The 23,777-nt window shown below is 45.5% G+C and overlaps 1 protein-coding gene across 1 annotated transcript in view; it reads right to left on the bottom strand.

Annotated features, from left to right (window-relative positions):
• The window catches only part of FAF2 (Fas associated factor family member 2), a 102,845-nt gene extending 79,107 nt beyond the window's left edge, over nt 1–23,738 (bottom strand). Inside the window, exon 1 of the mRNA XM_065547071.1 lies at nt 23,014–23,738. Within this exon, the coding sequence (XP_065403143.1) occupies nt 23,014–23,061 (48 nt within the window). The 5' untranslated portion in view covers nt 23,062–23,738. The remainder of the gene's footprint in view (nt 1–23,013) is intronic.
• Nucleotides 23,739–23,777: the final 39 nt, after the last annotated feature.

Here is a 23,777-nt window from a genome sequence, read left to right as displayed (position 1 = left end):
AGGATGATCTTGAACTCCTAACCACAGGTGATCTGCCTGCCTCGGCTTCCCAAAGTGCTGGGATTACAGGCGTGCGCCACCGTTCCAGGCCTGTTTTTTTGTTTGTTTGTTTGTTTTTGAGGCAGAGTTTTGCTCTATGGCCCAGGCTGGAGTGCAGGGTGCGATTTTGGCTCACTACAGCCTGAGATTGCTCAAGCCATCCTCCTGCCTCAGCCTCCCAAGCAGCTGGGACTACAGGTGTGCACCACCATGCCTGGCTAATTTTGGTATTTTTTGTAGAGATGGGGTTTTACCATGTTGCTCAGGCTGGTCTTGAACTCTTGAGCTCAAGCAATCCTCTCACCTCAACCTCCCAAAGTGCTGGGATTACAGGCATGAGCCACTGCGCCTCACCCTTCAGTTCTTTGTTTGGCCAAATAGTGTTCCATTGTATGAATGTACTACTTTTTTTTTTTTTTTGACAGAGCCTCACTCTGTCATCCAGGCTGTAGTGCAGTGTTGGGATCTCGGCTCACTGCAGCCTCTGCCTCCCAGGTTCAAGCGATTCTTGTGCCTCAGCCTCTGGAGTAGCTGGGGTTACAGGCACGCACCACTGCACCTGGCTGATTTTTGTATTTTTGTTAGAGACGGGTTTTCGCCATGTTGGCCAGGCTGGTCTCGAACTCCTGACCTCAGGTGATCCACCCACCTCGGCCTCCCAAAGTGCTAGGATTACAGGCATGAGCCACTGAGCCCGAATATACTACATTTTTAATCCATTTGTCAGCTGATAGGTATCTGCCTTTTGGCTATTGTGAATAGCACTGCAGTAAACATTTGTGTATAGTTTTTGGGTTGAATACTTGTTTTGATTTTTGTGGATATATACCTAGGAGTGGAATTGCTAGATCATATAGTAATTCTATTTTTAACTTTTTTTTTTTTTTTTTTTTTTGAGATGGAGTCTCACTTTGTTCCCCTGGCTGGAGTGCAGTGGCGTGATCTCAGCTCACCGCAAGTTCCACCTCCAGGGATCATGCCATTCTCCTGCCTCAGCCTCCTGAGTAGCTGGGACTATAGGCGCCCACCACCGCGGCCAGCTAATTTTTTGTATTTTTAGTAGAGATGGGGTTTCTTTTTTTTTTTTTTTTTTTTTGAGGCGGAGTCTCGCTCTGTCGCCCAGGCTGGAGTGCAGTGGCCGCATCTCAGCTCACTGCAAGCTCCGCCTCCCGGGTTTACGCCATTCTCCTGCCTCAGCCTCCCGAGGAGCTGGGACCACAGGCGCCCGCCACCTCGCCCGGCTAGTTTTTTGTATTTTTTAGTAGAGACGGGGTTTCACCGGGTTAGCCAGGATGGTCTCGATCTCCTGACCTCGTGATCCGCCCGTCTTGGCCTCCCAAAGTGCTGGGATTACAGGCTTGAGCCACCGTGCCCGGCCAGAGACGGGGTTTCACCGGGTTAGCCAGGATGGTCTCGATCTCCTGACCTTGTGATCTGCCTGCCTCGGCCTCCCAAAGTGCTGGGATTACAGGCATGAGTCACCGTGCCCGGCCTATTTTTAACTTTTTGAGACAACACCAAAGTGTGTTTTACAATGGTTGCACCATTTTACATTCTACCAGCAGTGTGCAAGGGTTCCAATTTTCCCTCATACTTGCCAGCCCTCATTTTCTCTTTAAAAAAATTATAGCCGGCCGGGCGCGGTGGCTCAAGCCTGTAATCCCAGCACTTTGGGAGGCCGAGACGGGCGGATCACGAGGTCAGGAGATCGAGACCATCCTGGCTAACACAATGAAACCCCGTCTCCACTAAAAATACAAAAAAATTAGCCGGGCGTGGTGGCGGCACCTGTAGTCCCAGCTACTCGGGAGGCTGAGGCAGGAGAATGGCGGGAACCCGGAAGGCGGAGCTTGCAGTGAGCCGAGATCGCGCCACTGCACTCCAGCCTGGGCGACAGAGCGAGACTCCGTCTCAAAAAAAAAAAAAAAAAAAAAAAAAAAAAAATTATAGCCAGCCTCATGGGTGTGAAGTGGTGTTTCACTGTGATTTTCATTTGCATTTACCTAATGACCAGTAATGTGAAGCCTCTTTTCATGTGACTTCTAGCCATGTGCATATCTTCTTTGGAGAAATATCTATTCAAGCTCTCTGCTCCTTTTTTTTTTTTTTTTTTTTTGGAGACAGGGTCTTGCTCTGTCGCCCAGGCTGGAGTGCAGTGGCACCATCTCAGCTTACTGCAAGCTCCACCTCCCAGGTTCATGCCATTCTCCCGCCTCAGCCTCCTGAGTAGCTGGGACTACAGGCACCCGCCACCATGCCCAGCTAATTTTGTTTTTGTATTTTTAGTAGAGACAGGGTTTCACTGTATTAGGCAGGATGGTCTCAATCTCCTGACCTTGTGATCTGCCCGCCTCAGCCTCCCAAAGTGCTGGGATTACAGGTTTAAGCCGCTGTGCCCGGCCGCTCCCTGCTCATATTTTTAATTGAATTGTTTGTCTTTTTGCTGTTGAGTTATGAAAGTTTTTTTTTAATGTATATTCTGGATACCATACCCTTATCAGATATATGATAAAATGTTTTTCAAATATTTTCTCCCATTCTGTAGGTTGTCTTTTCTCCTTCCTTCCTTCCCTCCCTCTCTCCTTCCCTTCCTTCCTTCCCCTCTCTCTGTTCTCTGTCTTTCCCTCCCTTCCTTCCTTCCTCCTTCTTTCCCTCCTTCCCTCCCTCCCTCCCTCCCTTCCTTCTTTCCTGCCATCCTCTCTCTCTCTCTTTCTTTCCTCACACTGTCACCCAGGCTGGAATGCCATGGCATGATCATGGCTCACTGAAGCCTCAACATCCTGGGTTCAAACAATCTTCCCACCTCAGCCTTCTGAGTTGCTGGGACCCACCACACCCGGCTACTTTTGTTGCTGTTGTTGTAGAGACAGAGTCCCCCTATGTCTCCCAGGCTGGGCTTGAACTCCTGAGTTCAAGCAATCCTTCCGTGTATCTTCCTTCCCTCCCTCCATCCCTCCCTTCCTTCCATTTCATTCTGTCACCCAGGATGGAGCACAGTGGCACAATCATGACTCACTGCAGCCTTGACCTCCCGGACTCAATGAACCCTGATACTTCAGCCTCCCCAGTAGCTGGGTCTACAGTTACATCCCATCATACTGGCTAATTTTTTATTTGTTTTGTTTTTAGAGACGAGTTCTTGCTATGTTGTCCAAGCTGGTCTCAAACTCCTGGGCTCAAGTGATCTTCCTACCTCAGTCTCCCAAATTACTGGGATTATAGGAGTGAGCCACTGTGCCTGGCCTGTTTTCTTACTATTGAGTTTGGCTCATTCTTTGTTTTCTAAAATTACTCATCAGATACATGATTTGCTTATTGGTCTCTGAGTGGCAAAGTTGTCCCTGGTTGAGAGTCACCGCTCTAGATCTTACTACCACCACTTTACAGGAAATTCAGGTTCAGAAGAGTATGTTAAATGCCACCACAGGAATGTGAACAGGATAGCCCACACTGAGATAAACTCTACAGGACAAACGATAGGGTTTCTTTAACAATAACACATTGTAAAGAAAAGAGAGAAATATGTCAATTGAAGATTTAAGAAAAGAACTTTTTTTTTTTTTTTTGAGAGAGAGTCTTGCTCTCTTGCCCAGGCTGGAGTGCACTGGTATGATCTCAGCTCACTGCAACCTCCGTCTCCTGGGTTCAAGCGATTTTCCTGCCTCAGCCTCCCAAGTAACTGGGACTACAGGCATGCAACACCATGCCCAGCCAATTTTTGTGTTTTTAGTACAGACGGGGTTTCACCATGTTGGTCAGGCTGGTCTTAAACTCCTGACCTCCAGTGACCCACCCACCTTGGCCTCCCAAAGTGCTGAGATTACAGGCATAAGCCACTGCACCTGGCCAGAAAAGAACATTCTTTTTGTTGGTTTGTTTGTTTTTTGAGACGGAGTCTCGCTCTGTGGCCCAGGCTGGAGTGCAGTGGCACCATCTCGGCTCACTGCAAGCTCCGCCTCCCAGGTTCAGGCCATTCTCCTGCCTCAGCCTCCCGAGTAGCTGGGACTACAGGCACCCGCCACCACCCCCAGCTAATTTTTTTGTATTTTTAGTAGAGACGGGGGTTTCACCATGTTAGCCAGGATGGTCTGGATCCTCTGACCTCATGATCCACCTGCCTCGGCCTCCCGAAGTGCTGGGATTACAGGCGTGAGCCACTGCACCCGGCCGAAAAGAACATTCTTAAAGGTAGTGAGCTTGGCCGGGTGCGGTGGCTCAAGCCTGTAATCTCAGCACTTTGGGAGGCCGAGATGGGCGGATCACGAGGTCAGGAGATCGAGACCATCCTGGCTGACACGGTGAAACCCCGTCTCTACTAAAAAATACAAAAAACTAGCTGGGCGAGGTGGCGGGCGCCTGTAGTCCCAGCTACTCGGGAGGCTGAGGCAGGAGAATGGTGTGAACCCGGGAGGCGGAGCTTGCAGGGAGCCTAGATCGCGCCACTGCACTCCAGCCTGGGCGGCAGAGCGAGACTCCGTCTCAAACAAACAAACAAACAAACAAACAAAAAACAAAAAAAAGGTAGTGAGCTAGAAAACTTCCTGAAATAAAATTTCACCATCTGGAGAGAATGACGCCCCACGAGACTCTAAACCAGGAGAATGCTAAGGAGCGGAAGTAGAACTGGGGCCTCCCATACCATAGAGACCTAGGATAGGAGGTTAGCAGAGACCGCGCTGTGAGGGAACACTCCAGTTCCCAGCACAGAAGAGACAGGCACCTCCTAGAAGTGAATTTAAAACTACTCAGTCTGGCCGGGCGCGGTGGCTCAAACCTGTAATCCCAGTTCTTTGAGAGGCCGAGGCGGGCGAATCACGAGGTCAGGAAATCGACACCATCCTGGCTAATACGGTGAAACCCGGGCCCTACTAAAAATACAAAAAATTAGCTGGGCAAGGTTGCGGGCGTCTGTAGCCCCAGCTGCTTGTGAGGCTGAGGCAGGAAAATGGCGTGAATCCAGGAGGCGGAGCTTGCAGTGAGCCGAGACCGCGCCACTGCACTCCAGCCTGGGCGGCAGAGCGAGACTCCGTCTAAAAAACAAAACAAAACAAAAACCACTACTCAGCCAGGCGCGGTGGCTCATGCCTGTAATCCCAGCCCTGTGGGAGGCCGAGGCGGGTGGATTGAGCTCAGGAGTTCGAGACCTGCCTGGGCAATATGGTGAAACCTTGTCTCTACAAAAAAATTACAAAAATTAGCCAGGCACAGTGGTGCGTCCCTGTGGTCCCAACTACTTGGGAGGCTGAAATGGGAGGATCCCTTGAGCCTGGGAGATAGAGGTTGCAGTGAGCTGAGATCGAGCCACTGACTCCAGCCTGGGTGACAGTAATGAAACCCTGTCTCAAAACAACAACAAAAGAAGTAGAACTCAGTGTTTTTCTCAGTGTTTACCCCAGAGAAAAGGCAAAGCGCTGGAAGATCGGAAGATCCCCTGCCACAAACAGGTAAGGGTCAGCCTCTGTAAGCAGTGCAGGCCCAGGGACCGCCGTGCTACTTTAATAGGCAGTAAAGATACTGAAAGGCAGGAGAAAGCTGTGAGGCAGATGTCACAGAAGAAAACGTCAACTTTATGCTTCGTTATCTGGTTGGGAAAAAGAGAATCCAGGTACAGGACATCTTTTAGTTGGATGTATCTGCAGCCTTCGTGTGGCCTCAGAGGGCCTGAATTTTCTAGGGAGACACAAGCAGATCAGGGACAGGCACAGACTTACTGCAAAAATCATGAAATCCCAGGATCTACAACTATGGTGGAGCATCCTCTGTCCATGCCTCCCAGGGACCCTGTGCCCCATCCAGCACCAGCTACGATGTACCAAGGCTCCCAGGAGCCTCAGAACATCTCCATCTTCATAGATGTGTGTTTCATAGTGCAGGGGCTGTGAAAGGAAAATAAATCTTGGGGCCTCCAGATCGCTAAGCTAAAGGGAAAAGGTCAAGCTGGGAATTGCTTGGGAAAAACCTGCTTCGCATTCTATTCAGTCACCCCTCTGCTCACTGAGATAAATGCATATCCGATTGCCTTCTTTGGAGAGGTTACTCAGAAACTCAAAAGAATGCAACCATTTGTCTCTTATCTACCTATGACCTGGAAGCCCCCTCCCCATGGAGTTGTCCCACCTTTGCTTCAAGTTGTCCCACCTTTCCGGACGGAACCAATGTTCATATGTAAATATGTTGATTGATGTCTCACATCTCCCTAAAATGTATGAAACCAAACTCTGCTCTGACCACCTTGAGCACCATGTCATCAGGACCCCTCCTGAGGCCGTGTCACGGGCACGTGTCCTCAACCTCAGCAAAATAAACTTTCTTTATTAACTAAGACCTGTCTCAGATATTCGGGGTTCACATTTTAGTAACCATCTCCATAGAAGGATTCTGAGTGGAGATGCCCCTGACCTTTGGCATATCTCCTATCAGTGCTTGGGACCAGCATGAGCTACCTTTATGGCTCAGACCAATAGGACAATTTGCTGAGGTCGGATGCACCCCCTCCAGAGAATCCCTGATCTCCCAAAATTTGGTGGAGATCTAAAGTTTATTTTGCTGTACCACTCCCTTGTTTGTAGTTTTACTTGCTTCCAACAAGAAGATCTCCTGCTTCCACGATGATTGAAGGCAGGTAACTCTTTTACGGAGTTTGAGCTCGCTGCCAGCAGGGAAGATGAGTTTGAGTTTTTTCCTGCTTTTAGGATGGTAGAGAGCAGTCTTCAGCCTGAGACCCATCCCTACGTAAGTAGCTGAATTGGGGTTTTGTCTTGGCTAAAGTTTAACAACCAGCTGGTCTTAATTTCTCTTTACCATTAGAGTGCTTAGTGACCATATTGTTGGGTTTGTTGTTATTGTTGTATGTTCTAGTCTTTCTCCCATTAGATTTGACCAACTCTACGTGACTTTGTCAAATCCGAGTGCGAATTCCAAAATATGGGTAACAAAGCCTTTCTAATTTGGCTAAAATTTCTTGCAGCTGCAAAGAGGGAAAACAGAAAACAAAAAAACCCCAAAAACCATGTGCTTGGTTTCTGTGTTTGTTTTCTGTTTTAAAAAAAATTCTTTTTTTTGGTGGCGGGGACAGGGTCTCATTCTGTCACTCAGACTGGAATGCAGTGGTGCAATCTTGGCCCAGCACAACCTCTGCCTCCCGGGTTCAAGTGATTCTCCTGCCTCAGCCTCCCGAGTAGCTGGGATTACAGGTGCGTGCCACTAAGACCCGGCTGATTTTTGTATTTGTATTTGTATTTGTATTTTTTGAGATGGAGTCTCACTCTGTCACCCAGGCTGGAGTGCAGTGGCATGATCTCGGCTCACTACAACCTCCGCCTCCCAGATTCAAGCGATTCTTCTGCCTCAACCTCCTGAGTAGCTGGAACTACAGGCGTGTGCCACCACACCCAGTTAATTTTTGTATTTTTAGTAGAGACGGGTTTTCACCATGTTGGCCAGGATGGTCTCGAACTCCTGACCTCAAATGATCCATCCACCTTGGCCTCCCAAAGTGCTGGGATTACAGGCATGAGCCACTGCACCTAACCAAAAAAAAAAAATTTTTATTTACTTTTCTTGCATCCTAACCTCCTTCCCTCTTTGCCATATGCACTACCAAAAAATCTAGCGAAGGCTTCCAATGACTTAATCCTCTTTAAATAATTCAAACAAAGGCGCCGCTCACCCTTTTTGAGGTGTTCTGTTTTCTCTGTGGAGTTTTAAGAGTCATGAGCAGATTTTTCTTAGGTCTAAAGCTCTGCTTCCCTGTATTGTATGACCTGACCTCTTGGGCTTTGGGGATATCGGAGATTACCTTATACTGTGAGAGGATTTGACCTTGCTGTGTGTAATGGCGGATAAGAGCTACAAATAAGGGTGGCTGAGCACAGTTTACAGGAAGTAGTCTTGGCTGTTGGTTTTTATTTGCTCTCCTAGGAAGTTATTGTTTAAGGATCCTACTTCTGGCCGGGCGCGGTGGCTCAAGCCTGTAATCCCAGCACTTTGGGAGGCCGAGACGGGCGGATCACGAGGTCGGGAGATCGAGACCATCCTGGCTAACACGGTGAAACCCCGTCTCTACTAAAAAAATACAAAAAACTAGCCGGGCGCGGTGGCGGGCGCCTGTAGTCCCAGCTACTCGGGAGGCTGAGGCAGGAGAATGGCGTGAACCCGGGAGGCGGAGCTTGCAGTGAGCTGAGATCCGGCCACTGCACTCCAGCCTGGGCGACAGAGCGAGACTCCGTCTCAAAAAAAAAAAAAAAAAAAAAAAAAAAAGGATCCTACTTCTAGTTCAGAGATGCTCTCAAAATTAATCTAAATTTGGCTTCTCTGTGCATATTTGTGTGAGGAACTGAACTGTTGTTTTCATAGGTAAATGAGAGACTAAGTTTTCTCAGCACCTAAGAGAAAGGGCATTTGCTCCTCCCCGCCGAAAGGCACCCCTGGGTGACTGGGGGCCTCATGGGAGTGTCTGGGGGATTCACCCCCTGTGATGTGCAGTGGCCCCACGAGGAAATCCACAACAAAAATTAATTTTAAAAAAAGGCTTGTCTAAGAAACACATATAAGGGCTGACACTCAGCGTTCTGAGCCCTTTTCAGAGGTCATAGACCTCTGGAGAGAGAAACAGAGGGTGGAAACGACTCAGTGGTGACACACTTTGGAGTCCTGCCCACAAGCAATACGCATCCATCCACCACACAAAAACCCTAGGCCACAGCTCAGTGCCTCCTTTTAAGAGAAAAAAAAAAAAAGTGAGAAACAAATAATCTAAGAATGAGGAGAAAACTATGAGAATAATCACCTTGAAAGCACTCCATAGGTTTTATGGCATCTCTGCTTGCCAGACTTTATGTAAAATGAAAGTAATATGGTCTTTGTGCACATTTACATTAAGGAAAAAGAGCCCTAAGGTCGATCAGCAACTATAGAGTTCCTAAGTCCTCTTTTTCTCTATTTTCTTTTCTGCCTGCTTTAAGTCTGCTGTTATTTTTCTATTAAAATAAAAACCATTGTTTGGATCCAACAGGTTCTTTTTGCAAGCTGGTGAATTTGTATTTATCTCATGGCTAAAGTTCTGAAGTAAAAGCTATAGGATCTTTGTGTATGTGTGTGTATATATATATTTAAAAGGCCTTTATAATTTCTATAATTTTATGTTAAATTGGCAATTAAATCTGTTTTAATTTCCCTCTAGCACACCATAGTTTTTTCTCCATACCTTATGATATAAATTTTGCTATTTGATTTTCCTGAGTTGTTTCCTTTAGTATGCAACTTGAAGGCAATTTAGCTGACAATTGCCTAGGGTAGTGAAACAGGTTATAAAGAATTTGCAAGTCTAAGGAAAATAAAATATTTTTATGAATCTATAAGATGTACTTCTTTTTTTTTTTGAGATGGAGCCTTGCTGTGTTACCCAGGCTGGAGTGCAGTGGTGTGACCTCGGCTCAATGCAACCTCTGCCTCCTGGGTTCAAGCAATTCTGCTGCCTCAGCCTCCCAGGTAAATGGGATTACAGGTGCTCATGCCCAGCTAATTTTTGTATTTTTAGTAGAGACTGAGTTTCACCATGTTGCCCAGGCTGTTCTTGAACTCCTGACCTCAAGTGATCTGCCTGCCTTGGCCTCCCACAGTGTTGGGATTAGAGGCGTGAGCCACTGTGCCTGGCCAGAAAACATTCTTTCCAAAAAAAAAAAAAAAAAGTGAACAATTTTTGTCTAATTCAAAGCTTATTTAAAGATTATATGGTTATATTAAAAAGGTAAAAGAAACCAGGAAATAAGAGAGATGTAAAGTAAGTTATATTAAAAAAAAAAAAGTTTTATTTTGTTTGTTTGTTTGGGTTTTTTTGGTAAAGAGGCTTAAAGATTTTTTTTTTTTTTTTTTTTTTTTTTTTTTTTTTTGCGATGGATGGAGTTTTGCTCTTGTCACCCAGGCTGGAGTGCATTGGCGTTATCTCAGCTCACTGAAACGTCTGCCTCCCAGGTTCAAGCAATTATCCTGTTTCAGCCTCCCGAGTAGCTGGGATTACAGGTGCCTGCCACCACACCCAGCTAATTTTTGTATTTTTAGTAGAGACGGGGTTTCACCATGTTGGCCAGGCTGGTCTCGAACTCCTGACCCCAGGTGATCCTCCTGCCTTGCCCTCCCAAAGTGCTGAGATTACAGACGTAAGCCACTGTGACCAGTCATGAGAAACAATTTTATATGAGCAAGAACCTTGTATGGTAAGTTTAGTCCTAGAATAAAATGACTGGTTGTTTAAGAGAGAGGGGTGTTTGACCAGGCATAGTGGCTCACACCTGTAATCCCAGCACTTTGGGAGGCTGAGGTGGGTGGATCAACTGAGGTCAGGAGTTCAAGACCAGCCTAGTCAACATGGTAAAACTCCATCTCTACTAGAATTATAAAAAATGAGTCAGGCATGGTGATTTGCGCTTGAAATTCTAGCTACTCAGGAGGCTGAGGCATGAGAATCACTTGAACCTGGGAGGTGGAGGTTGTAGTGAGCTGAGATCGTGCCACTGCACTCCAGCCTGAGTGACAAAGTGAGACTTTGTCAAGAAAGAAAGAAAGAGAGAGAGAGAGAGAGAGAGAAAAGAAAGGAAAAGGAAGGAAGGAAGGAAGGAAGGAAGGAAGGAAGGAAGGAAGGAAGGAAGGAGAGAGGGAAAGAAAAAAGAGAAAGAAAGAAAGAAAGAAAGAAAAGAAAGAAAGAAGAGGAAGGAAGGAAGGAAAGAAGGAAGGAAGGAAGGAAGGGAGAAGGAAAGAAAGAAAGATGTTCAGGACAAACCAGAAAGTCCAAGCATGGCATGAACAGTCTTTGTAAGTCATAAGAGGATTTATTTAAAAAAAAAACTTTTATGTGATCAAGTTGTCTATTAATTAAAGGGAAATTATAATGGTCTTTCCAGAGATTGGGCTTGATGTAAATGAAAAAATGCAGTGAATAATTGGTAAGAGCAATGAAACTTTCTTAAGTGATTGATTTACTGTTAATAAATCATAAGAGATTTAAATTTTTTTTTTTTTTTTTTTTTTTTTGAGACGGAGTCTCGCTCTGTCACCCAGGCTGGAGTGCGGTGGCCGGATCTCAGCTCACTGCAAGCTCCGCCTCCCGGGTTCACACCATTCTCCTGCCTCAGCCTCCCGAGTAGCTGGGACTATAGGCGCCCGCCACCTCGCCCGGCTAGTTTTTTGTATTTTTTAGTAGAAATGGGGTTTCACCGTGTTAGCCAGGATGGTCTCGATCTCCTGACCTCGTGATCCGCCCGTCTCGGCCTCCCAAAGTGCTGGGATTACAGGCGTGAGCCACCGCGCCCGGCCGATTTAAATATTTTTTAACCCAAATTTCAACTTCTATTATAGCTTGCCATTTTCGGTTTTCTCTCCTCTTTTAAAGGGCAAGACAGTAATGCTCTTCAACTTATTTTTCAGCTCATATAAGTTTTTTTCCTTGAGTTCTATTTGTTGTGGACTGATGTGAACAATGTTTTCTTAAAGGTATAAAGGAAATGTTTTCTTCCAACATAATATTTGGCGCAGTGCTGAAGGTTTTTTCTTTTGCCCTTTGGTAACCAGCCTAACAAATTTTATGGTTTACTGAAACAATTCCTATGCCATTATTATCAAGTTTTGGTTTGCTGAAAAAAAAGTGAGATTAAAAGAATTTTTTTTGCTGGGCATGTTGGTTCATGCCTGTAATCCCAGCCCTTTGGGAGACTGAGGTGGGTGGATCACCTGAGGTCAGGAGTTTGAGACTAGCCTGACCAATATGGTAAAACCCCATCTCTACTAATATTACAAAAATTAGCCTGGTAGCAGGTGCCTGTAGTCCCAGGTACTCGGGAGGCTGAGACAGGAGAATCACTCAAACCTGGAAGGCAGAGGTTGCAGTGAGCTGAGATAGCACCACTGCACTCTAGCCTGGGTGACAGAGTGAGACTCTATCTCAGAAAAAAAAAAAAGAATTTTTTTAACCTTAAGGTTATTACATTCATGTATCTTTCTAAATGAGCTTTTAAAGTCCTTGTGATACTGAGTTAAAGGGCTTTGACTACTGGGTCTAAGAAGGACACCAAGTCTTGCTAAATGTTGAACACTGACATCAATTAAAGCCTCATCTTTAGGCCGGTAGAAGATGGCAGTCAAAATAAACTGCATTCCTGAGACATGGAGCCAGAAATTAAAGCTATTTAACTCCTCAAGGCCCAGGGACTATCACAGAGGAAGTGGGCATATGAGATTGTAAAAGCCAATTTTGAGAGATAAAATAAGTTTAGTTTCTCTATAAATTAATCATTAATGTCAAATGCATGCTGATGCAAGACCAGCATTAACAATGTTTTCTCAAAGCATTAACCAACTCATTAATAAAGGTTATAAAAGGCTTATGGAAGTTATAACTTATGGGCAAGATTAAAATTTTATAGATTACTTATAAAATTTTGAAAAACGGCCGGGCACAGTGGCTCATTCCTCTAATCCCAGCACTTTGGGGGGCTGAGACAGGTGGATCACGAGGTCAGGAGATCGAGACCATCCTGGCTAACACGGTAAAACCCCATCTCTACTAAAAAATACAAAAAACTAACCGGGTGGCGTGGCAGGCGCCTGTAGTCCCAGCTACTCGGGAGGCTGAGGCAGGTGAATGGCGTAAACTCAGGAGGCGGAGCTTGCAGTGAGCTGAGATCCGGCCACTGCACTCCAGCCTGGGCGACAGAGCAAGACTCCGTCTCAAAAAATAAAATAAAATAAAATAAAATAAAATATTGAAAAACAAATTTAATTGGCTTCATGTTGTTTTCATTGGGGCTTATTGTTTACAAAATTAAGTCTCCTCTCTCAAAGAATGAAGGTTTCTTCTTTTTTAGAAAAAAATCCTTGAGTTAGCACTTTGGTCAAAAGAATGACTTATTTTACAATGACCTGTGGTATCAAGTGTTTTCAACCTTTAATATTTGACAAACTTTCTAAACTCAAATTATAAATTATGTCTTTTTCTGACCTAATTAATGCTTTAAGATATTAGATTCCCTAAAGTCCAAAAATGACACAATTTGGCTTATTTGGTATAAAAAGTATATAGAAAACACAGTCAAATATGAAATGGTGTTTGGTTTTCTTTGGGCTATATTTGTATGAATATGTTATTAGTATGTGTTCCAAAATTATGGGAAACCCCTATAATTATTGTATGACTTAGTGTATATTATCAGTAATAATTATAATTGTTACATTAAATTATTTTGTGCCACAGATGTAACAAATATCCTTGTCAATTGTGTTTGACTATGGCTGCCCTAAAACTTTTTGTCATCCACAGACAATTGTTGTCTTGTTTTGGTCCTCTTTAGAAGGTTGTTTTATAATCAGCTATAAAATCTAACAGGTGGCCGGGCGCGGTGGCTCAAGCCTGTAATCCCAGCACTTTGGGAGGCCGAGACGGGCGGATCACGAGGTCAGGAGATCGAGACCATCCTGGGTAACACAGTGAAACCCCGTCTCTACTAAAAATACAAAAACTTAGCCGGGTGAGGTGGCAGGCGCCTGTAGTCCCAGCTACTCGGGAGGCTGAGGCAGGAGAATGGCGTGAACCCGGGAGGCGGAGCTTGCAGTGAGCTGAGATCCGGCCACTGCACTCCAGCCTGGGTGACAGAGCGAGACTCCATCTCAAAAAAAAAAAAACAAAAAAAACAAAAAAAAACAAAAAAAACTAACAGGTGCTCTTGAATACAAGTTTCTGATACATTTGGAGATTGTGACATCAGAATAGAATAAAACTTTCAGGACTCACAGAGAAGTGAAAAGTTCATGAATATCAAGCTGAACAGCAATGAACTACATGGAATGAGCTAACAGAAGACTGATGTAATCTTTTTGACTTTTTGCTGAAAACATTGCTAATTCTTTGTTTTGTTTTTTCAGAGTCAAGGGAAGTTTTCTTTTGAGCTATTGACAGCTTTTAATAATTTAGTATACTCCTATGAACAACATTTTGAACATATTTTTTGCTCTTTACCTGATTTCTCCAGAATTTGGAAACTATCTGTGAGTATTCTTAACTTATGGTAACACAGTTATTTACATCAGTACAATAAGAATCTGTTTTTGGCCAGGTACAGTAGCTCACAACTGTAATCTCAGCACTTTGGGAGGCCAAGGCGGGCAGATCACCTGAGGTTGGGAGTTCGTAACCAGCCTGACCAACATGAAGAAACCCCATCTGTACAAAAAATACAAAATTAGCCAGGCGTGGTGGTGCATGCCTGTAATCCTAGCTACTTGGGAGGCTGAGGCAGGAGAATCACTTGAACCCGGGAGGTGGAGGTTGCCAACAGTGAGCCAAGACCATGCCACTGTACTCCAGCCTGGGCAACAAGAGCAAAATTCTGTCTCAAAAAGAAAAAAAAGAAAAAAGAATCTGTTTTCATTTATTGCAGGACAGAATTGGAGAAACTGGTTACTGACTGGAATGGTATGCTTTCCTTTAAGGAATCAAACTTGACCTATGGGGCCAATAAAAGCACCTTGGGAAAACTGGCCTCTTACCTTGTCTACACAGTCCCTGTACAGCATTCCTGACCTGTGGTAAGTAAAGAATGTCACTTTCTGACAGGCCCAGGAGCCACAAGTTTATCTTGGAACTTCAAGAAGAGAGGAATTCACCCAACTCATAGGTTATTTGATGATATAAATCCATGGCTGGGCTCAGTTTTAAAAAAAGTCTTGGCCAGGCGCAGTGGCTCAAGCCTGTAATCCCAGCACTTTGGGAGGCCGAGACGGGCGGATCACAAGGTCAGGAGATCGAGACCATCCTGGCTAACACGATGAAACCCCGTCTCTACTAAAAAAATACAAAAAACTAGCTGGGCGAGGTGGCGGACGCCTGTAGTCCCAGCTACTCGGGAGGCTGAGGCAGGAGAATGGCGTGAACCCGGGAGGTGGAGCTTGCAGTGAGCTGAGATCCGGCCACTGCACTCCAGCTTGGGTGACAGAGCGAGACTCTGTCTCAAAAAAAAAAAAAAAAAAAAAGTCTTATCTGAGATTCCTTCTATGGAACAAAGTCCATTCATAGCCTTAAAAGCCTATGTAAAAAAATTATTCTTGCCGCACTGTATACAAATAATCAGGCCAAGTATAATAAAGCAAATCAGTCCTAACATGACTTTAGTAAAAATGGGAAACTAGAAAGAGAAAAATTATGTTTCAAAAACTGTAGTACACCTGTTGTTAGACTCTAATCTTGCCTAATGTTTTTCATTTTTTATTATTTTCTACAGTTTGGACAGAATTCTAATTTTTCTTGGCTACAAGTCTTAAAAATAATGTTTTTAATTTCTTTCCTCTTTTTTTTTTTTTTTTTTGAGACAGAGTCTTGCTCTGTTGCCCAGACTGGAGTGCGACGGTACGCTCTTGGCTCACTGCAACCTCCATCTCCTGGATTAAAGCAATTCTCCTGCCTCAGCCTCCCAAGTAGCTAGGATTACAGGTGCCTGCCACTATGCTTGGCTAATATTTAGTATTTTTAGTAGAGACAGGGTTTCACCTTGTTGGCCAGGCTGGTCTCGAACTCCTGACCTCAGGTGATCCACCCACCTTGGCCTCCCAAAGTGCTGGGATTACAAGTGTGAGCCACTGTGCCTGGCCCTGTTTTTAGACATTGGCAATGGGCAGCACAGGACTGTGATCCCTGAGAGAAGAGAAACAAAGAGAGTGAACCCTGTGATTTTCCAGGTGTAGGAAAACAGCCAGTTGCCTGGCAAGAGTAACACTATCTTGAAGGGAAACCACCATAATGACCCATGTTTGACTAGTGCATACTAAGGCGGTCCTGTGGCAAGGTCAGGAAACAGTGCCTGTAATGGAGATAACCCCTTGTAAAGAAACAGTGCCTGTAGCAGAGATAACCTCTCATAAAGATGTTTATCTAGGCTGGGTTGCAGTGGCTTAATCCCAGCACTTTGGGAGACTGAGGTGGGAGGATCTCTTGAGCCCAGGAATTTGCGATCAGCCTGGGCAACACAGTGAGACCCTGTCTCTTTAAAAAAAAAAAAAAAAAGAGAGAGAGAGAGCTTATTTAAATTCCCCAGTGGTCAGGAGTTTCACAAGACGTCTGAGGCTAAAATTTCACTATAAAAAGGATACTTTCTGGAGGGCAGTTGCAGAGATCCACTGCCATGTGGCTGCCTCAGACAAGGCTTCTGTTTGTCTCTATTAAATATTTCTTTTTGAGAAACTGGATTTGTCAACCTCTTTCTTCAGCCTCTCAGTTCCCTTGGCCTTTGGAGGTAGGTTATCTTAGATCTGCTAACAACAGAACACCAGCCTTTCTGCCTGAAGGAATTTCTTTTCTTTTTTTTTCTTTTTTTTTTTTTGAGACGGAGTTTTGCTCTTGTTGCCCAGGCTGGAGTGCAATGGTGTGATCTTGGCTCACCGCAACCTCCGCCTCCTGGGTTCCAGCGATTCTCCTGCCTCAGCCTCCCAAGTAGCTGGGATTGCAGGCATGTGCCACCACACCTGGCTAATTTTGTATTTTTAGTGGGGGTGGGGGTTTCTTCATGTTGGTCAGGCTGGTCTTGAACTCCTGACCTTGGGTTATCCACCCGCCTTAGCCTCCCAAAGTGCTGGGATTACAGGCGTGAGCCACTGTGCCCGGCCTGCCTGAAGGAATTTATAAGCTGCTAGGAAGGGAAGGGGAACCCAGACAGACAGTCCAGTAGTCTCACAGAGGCAAGAGACAGAGATAGGAGTTGGGGGAAGTTGAAGTGGCTAGGATTTGCAGGGTAAGGTACTGAGAAGAGGGAGCTAGGCAGGGCAAGAATTCCAGAAATGTGCATAGGAATTACCTTTAAATCATCAGCCAAATAATTATCTGTGCATCCATGGAATAAAACTCCACTAGTCTTGGCAAAAATAATTTACGAGCATAGAAAGTTGATTCTTCATCTGGGCATGGTGGCTCACACCTGTAATCCTAGCACTTTGTAAGGCTGAGGTGGGCAGATCACTTGAGGCCAGGAGTTCAAGACCAACCTGGCCAACATGGTGAAACTCCATCTCTATAAATAATGATAATATTGGGCCGGGCGCGGTGGCTCAAGCCTGTAATCCCAGCACTTTGGGAGGCCGAGGCGGGCGGATCACGAGGTCAGGAGATCGAGACCATCCTGGCGAACATGGTGAAACCCCGTCTCTACTAAAAAATACAAAAAAAAACTAGCCGGGCGAGGTGGCGGGCGCCTGTAGTCCCAGCTACTCGGGAGGCCGAGGCAGGAGAATGGCGTAAACCCGGGAGGCAGAGCTTGCAGTGAGCTGAGATCCGGCCACTGCACTCCAGCCTGGGCGACAGAACAAGACTCCGTCTCAAAAAAAAAAAAAAAAAAAAAAGATAATATTAATAAATTAAAAAAAAAGAAAGTTGGTTCTTTGAAAAGATCAACAAAATTGACAAACCTTTAGCTAGATGAACTAAGAAAAAAAAATTCAAATTACTAAAAGTAGAAACAAGAATGAGGACATTGCTACTGATTCCATAGGAATAATAAGGATTATAAAAGATTACTGTGGCCGGGCACGGTGGCTTATGCCTGTAATCCCAACACTTTGGGAGGCTGAGGCCAGAGGATCACCTGAGTTCAGGAGTGCGAGATCAACCTGACCAACATGGAGAAACCCTGTCCCTACTAAAAATACAAAATTAGCCAGGTGTGGTGGCACACACTTGTAATCCCAGCTACTCAAGAGGCTGAGGCAGGAAGGAGAATCGCTTGAATCTGGGAGGCGGAGGTTGTGGTGAGCTGAGATCACACCATTGCAATTACACTCCAGAGCAAAACTCTGTCTCAAAAAAAAAAAAAAAAGATTACTGTGAGAAATTGTAGACCAACCTAGATGAAATGAACAAATTCCTAGAAACACAAAACCTATCAAGACTAAGCCATAAAGAAATAGAAAATCTGAGTAAACCTATAACTAGTGAGATTGGATTGGTAATCGAAAATCTCCTAAGAAAGAAAAGCCCAGGATCTAATGGCTTCACTGGTGAATTCTATAAAACATTTAAAGAAGAACTAATATCAACTCTTCTCAAACTTCTGACAGAAATTGAAGAGAACACTTCCTAACTCTTTCTATGAGGCCAGCATCATGCTGACACCAAGGCCAAATAAAGACACTACAAGTCCCAGTAATAGCATAAAGAAAAGAAGACACTAGTAGAAAGAAAAACTGTAGATCATTATCTCTTGTGAACATTGATGCAAAAATCCTCAGCAAAATACTAGCAACTGAATTCAACAGCATGATAAAAGGATTGTGTACTGTGACCAAGGGGGTTTATACCCTGAAAGCAAGAGTGGTTCACCATACAAGAATCATCAATGTAATGTACTGCATTAACCGAATTAATTAAAAAAACACGTGATCATCTCAACAGAGCAGAAAAATCATTTGGCAAAATTCAACACCCTTTCATGATTAAAACAGTCAATAAAGTAGGAACAGAAGGTAGTTATATAATGTAATAAAAGCCATACATGAAAAATCTGTCCAGGTATGGTGGCTCATACGTATAAATTCCAAACACTTTTTGGGAGGCAGTGGCAGGAGGATCACTTAAGCCCAAGAGTTTGAGACCAGGTTGGGCAACATAGTGATACCCAGCTCTATAAAAAAGAAAAGAAAAGAAATCCACAGCAAACATCATATTCCATGGTGGAAGACTGAAAGCTCATCCACTGGGATCAGGAGCAAGGAGAGAGTCAACCTAAAATAACAACAGATACAGTGGCTCTAAGAAAAAATGATATTACTTGGGAATGAATGACAAATTGTATATTAGTCCGTTTTCACGCTTCTGACAAAGACATACCTGAGACTGAGTAATTTACAAAAGAAAGAGGTTTAGTGGACTTACAGTTCCAAGTGACTGGGGAGGTACACAATCACAGTGGAAGGCAAGGAGGAGCAAGTAATGTCTTACATGGATGGCAAAAGGCAAAAAGAGAGAAAAGCTTGTTCAGGGGAACTCTCTTGTGAGACTTATTCACTGTCACAAGAACAGCACAGGAAAGACTTGCCCCCATGATTCACCTCCCACCGGGTCCCTCCTACAACATGTGGGAATTCAAGATAAGATTTGGGAGGGGACACAGCCTAACCATATCAGATTGTGTGAAAGGAAAATAAAATCTCAGGACCCCAAACTCACTATTCAAAAGGAAAAGTTAAGCTTGGAAACTAAGCCACACAAAAAGCTGCCTTACCTTTTGTTCCTAAACAGATAGGTATAAGATAGAAGGCCACATGTCTCCCCAGGTGGCCTCCCTCACCTTGACAATGTAAATTAACAGCTTATCTTCACAGGTGCAGCACAAAAGGAGACTAGAAATCATCCCCCCATATACCCCTCAGAAAAATGCATATTTGACCTCTTCCTCTACTCTCTGTTTATCTTATGTACAGATTTACTGAGTGTAAGATATGTAATTGACTATTCCTCTACCCTGTCCTTTTCACATGGAACATGTGGATTCAGTGAGCACTAATCAAAGCCTCAAAAGAATGCAATGGCTTATCTCACTTGTCTACCTTCCCTTTTTTTCCCTTTCTCCTTTCCCCTCCTGCCCATTTTTCCCCTTTAAATAATGAAGTCCTCAAAATCTTCTTTGGAAAAAAGTGCATGCCACAGATCGTACTGTCTTGTGTCTCTTCTTCTTGGGTGCATGCACAACCTTGGCAAAATAAACCTCTAAATTGATGGAGACCTATCTGAGATACTTTTTTGTTTACAGTTCCATCCCCGGGAATACATGTACCATGGTGAACCATTGGGGGAGGCACTCAGAGAGAAAAAGAAAGGAAAGGGGTTTTAAAGGCAAAATGAGGAAGGTTACATTAGTTGTTTTGAAAAAATTATCCTTGGCTACAAGGATTGATAACAAGGGTAGCATTAGTCCAAGATTGAACAGGCAATTGCTGGACAGGTGTCCTTGCAGAAATATTCTTTGTGCATGGGTGTGACGACCTTTGTGCAAGATTGTGGTTTCAGACAGTCCTTGTTTTTTATTGTTGTGTTGGGGTTTTTTTTTTGTTTGTTTCTTTGTTTTTGTTTTTGTTTTTTTTTTCTTTGAGACAGAGTCTCGCTCTGTCGCCCGGGCTGGAGTGCAGTGGCCGGATCTCAGCTCACTGCAAGCTCCGCCTCCCGGGTTCACACCATTCTCCTGCCTCAGCCTCCCGAGTAGCTGGGACTACAGGCGCCCACCACCGCGTCCGGCTAATTTTTTTTTGTATTTTTTAGTAGAGACGGGGTTTCACCGTGTTAACCAGGATGGTCTCGATCTCCTGACCTCGTGATCCGCCCGTCTCGGCCTCCCAAAGTGCTGGGATTACAGGCTTGAGCCACCGCGCCCGGCCTTGTTTTTGTTTTTGTTTGAGACAGAGCTTTGCTCTTGTTGCCCAGGCTGGAGTACAATGGGGCAATCTCGGCTCACTGCAACCTCTGCCTCCTAGGTTCAAGTGATTCGTCTGCCTCAGTCTCCTGAGTAGCTGGGATTACAGGTGCCTGCCACCACGCCCGGCTAATTTTGTATTTTTAGTAGAGACGGGGTTTCATCATGTTAGTCAGGCTGGTCTTGAACGCCAGACCTCAGGTGATCCACCCATCTCAGCATCTCAAAGTGTTGGGATTACAGGCATGAGCCACCGTGTCCAGCCTCAGACAGTCCTTGTAATATTTTCTATCATAGGCATGTGTGCATGGAAGCCCCTCCTCAGCCTCCTAAGTTCATTTTTTTTTTTTTTTTTTGAGACGGAGTCTCGCTCTGTTGCCCAGGCTGGAGTGCAGTGGCGTGATCTCGGCTCACTGCAAGCTCCACCTCCCGGGCTCACGCCATTCTCCTGCCTCAGCCTCCCGAGCAGCTGGGACTACAGGCGCCCACCACCGCGCCCAGCTAATTTTTTGTATTTTTAGTAGAGACGGGGTTTCACCGTGGTCTCGATCTCCTGACCTTGTGATCCACCCGCCTCGGCTCCCAAAGTGCTGGGATTACAGGCGTGAGCCACCACGCCCGGCCTAAGTTCATTTTGTTAGGGTTTGGCATAAGTGACTCCAGTTTGATTTGGACAACTTGTGCAGAAGGATGCCCACTTTTGCTACTTCTGTTCAACATAGGACTGGAAGTCCTAGCCAGGGAAATTAGGCAAGAAAAAGAAATAAAAGCAACTCAGATTGGAAAGGAAGAAGTATCTCTGTTCGCAGATGGTATTTATTTATTTAGAGACAGGGCCTCACTCTCATTGCCCAGGATGGAGTGCAGTGGTGTGATTGTTACAGGACAGGGGTAACCCCAAGAGAGGGTTCTTGGATCTCATGCAAGAAAGAATTCAGGGTGAGTCCTTGGTGCAAAGAGAAAACAGGTTTATTAAGAAAGTAAAGGAGGGGCAAAGTCTCACTCTGTTGCCCAGGCTGGAGTGCAGTGGCGCGATCTCAGCTCACTGCAAGCTCCGCCTCCCGGGTTCACACCATTCTCCTGCCTCAGCCTCCTGAGTAGCTGGGACTACCGGCACCTGCCACCATGCCTGGCTAATTTTTTTTTTTTTTGTATTTTTAATAGAGATGGTGTTTCACCGTGGTAGCCAGGATGGTCTCGATCTCCTGACCTCATGATCCGCCCACCTCGGCCTCCCAAAGTGCTGGGATTACAGGCGTGAGCCACTGTGCCCAGCACTGCAACCTGTGTTATCAGCAAGGTCTTTATGACTTGTATTTTGTGCTGACCTCCTATCTCATCCTGTGATTGAGTATGCCCTAACCATCTGGGAATGCAGCCCAGTAGGTTTCAGCCTCATTTTACCCAGATCCTGCTTATGATGGACTTGCTCTGGTCCACACGCCTCTGACACAATCATGGCTCACTGCAACCTTGACTCCCCGGGCTCAGGTGATTCCCTCACCTCAGCCTCCTGAGTAACTGGGACTATGGGCACCATAACACCATGCCTGGCTAATTTTTTGTAGTTTTAGTAGTGATGGGGTTTGCCAGGTTGTCCAGACTGGTCTCAAACTCCTGGGCTCAATCTATCCACCCATCTCCACCTCCCAAAGTGCTGGGATTGTGGGTATGAACCATGGAACCTGGCTAATAAGCTCTTATCTGTATAAAACCCTAAATATTCCACACACCAAAAAAATGTTAGAGGTAATAAATGAATTTAGCAAAGCAGTAGGAATCAAAGCCAATGCACAAAAATCAGTTAAATTTCTATGCATTAACAATAAGCAACCAAAAAAGAAGACAAAACTTCCACTTACAATAACATCAAAAAGACCAATCAAAAAGCTCATGCCTGTAATTCCAGCTCTTTGGAAGTCTGAGGATGAGAGGATCACTTAAGCCCAGGAGTTGAGGCTGTAGTGAGCTATAATCGTGCCACTACACTCTAACCTGGGCAAGAGTAAGATCCTGCCTCAAAACAAAAAACAAATACCAACAACAAAAACTCATGCAAATAGACAGCAATAAATAAATACATTAATTTAATTAAATAAAACAATTTTTAAAAAAACCTCAAAAAACTAGTAACATCAAAAGGTTCTCAAGGTGTTACCAATTAAATTGAAAGTTCCAGCTGGGCTTGGTGGCTCACACCTGTAATCCCAGTGCTTTGGGAGACCAAGGCAGGAGGATCCCTTGAGGCCAGCAGTTCAAGACCAGCCCAGTTAATATAGCGAGGCTCTGTCTCTAAATAAAAAAATTAAAAAGAAAAAAACAAAAAAACCTGGAAGTTCCCTTCACCCCAACTCCACTTCTACCCCCAGTGTGGGGGCACGTCTTTCCTTTCTCTCTTCCAGTCCATATTTCATAGTAGCCCTTCAAGTCCCACATTAGAAATAGCAGACAGCCCAAATCCCATGGTGTTTCTTTGCATCGTCTCCCTGTACCCCATGTTTAAATGTCACAGCGCCTCACACACAGAGCCTTGACATACCATTTGCCGTCTGTTGGTCTCACTGGATTGTAATCTCCGCATGGCCATGGCTGGATTTTATAAAACGTTGCTGTCCTGGTGCTTGGCAAAGCGCAGGCAGGGAGGAGGCATTCAGAGCCTGTTCACGGAGGGCAGCGGGCAGCGGCGGAGAGTGGCAGGCTGTCTGGATAAACCAGGTCTGCCTTTCTCAGGCTAGTTCATACCTAAAGGACATTTAAGGGGTCCAGCCGGGCCATTCAAACTCTGGTCGTAAGAACTGAAGCCTCCTCAAGGGAGATACACACAAAAAATGCACAAAACAACACGGCCTAGTGGGAAAGGACCTGGACTTGCATGAAAAGGTGCGGGGGAGCCTTTCCCAGCCTCAATTTTCCTCCTCTTACAGAGGCGGAGGCTCATAGAATGAGGTGCATGACACCCCAGCTTAGGAGAAGAAACTTTTGCAGAATGAATCAGGAGCCAGGTCTGCGCTCCCGAGGCCAGAGCTGGCCTCCTGTCGCGGCCCAGTGCACAGAACGGCCACTTTGTGCCCTGCGCTTCGCCTCCAGACCGGGCGGGAGCTGTGCCTCGCCCCGGTGTCCTGGACACCAGCAGCTGGGCGCCGCTGCGGAGAGAGGGAAGCGCCGCGCGGGTCCCGGGCCCAGCGCTGCGCCCAGTCCTGAGGCGCCCTCCTGCGGCCGCTGCTCGGCGACCTCCCGGCCCTGCGGCTGCGGCCCCGCCCCCGCGCTGACGTCACCGCATTCCGGCTCCGCTCCTCCCGCCGC

This window comes from Macaca fascicularis, chromosome 6, assembly GCF_037993035.2.
Source record: "Macaca fascicularis isolate 582-1 chromosome 6, T2T-MFA8v1.1".
Taxonomy (NCBI): Eukaryota; Metazoa; Chordata; class Mammalia; order Primates; family Cercopithecidae; genus Macaca; species Macaca fascicularis.
This window is presented reverse-complemented; position numbering and strand designations above follow the sequence as displayed.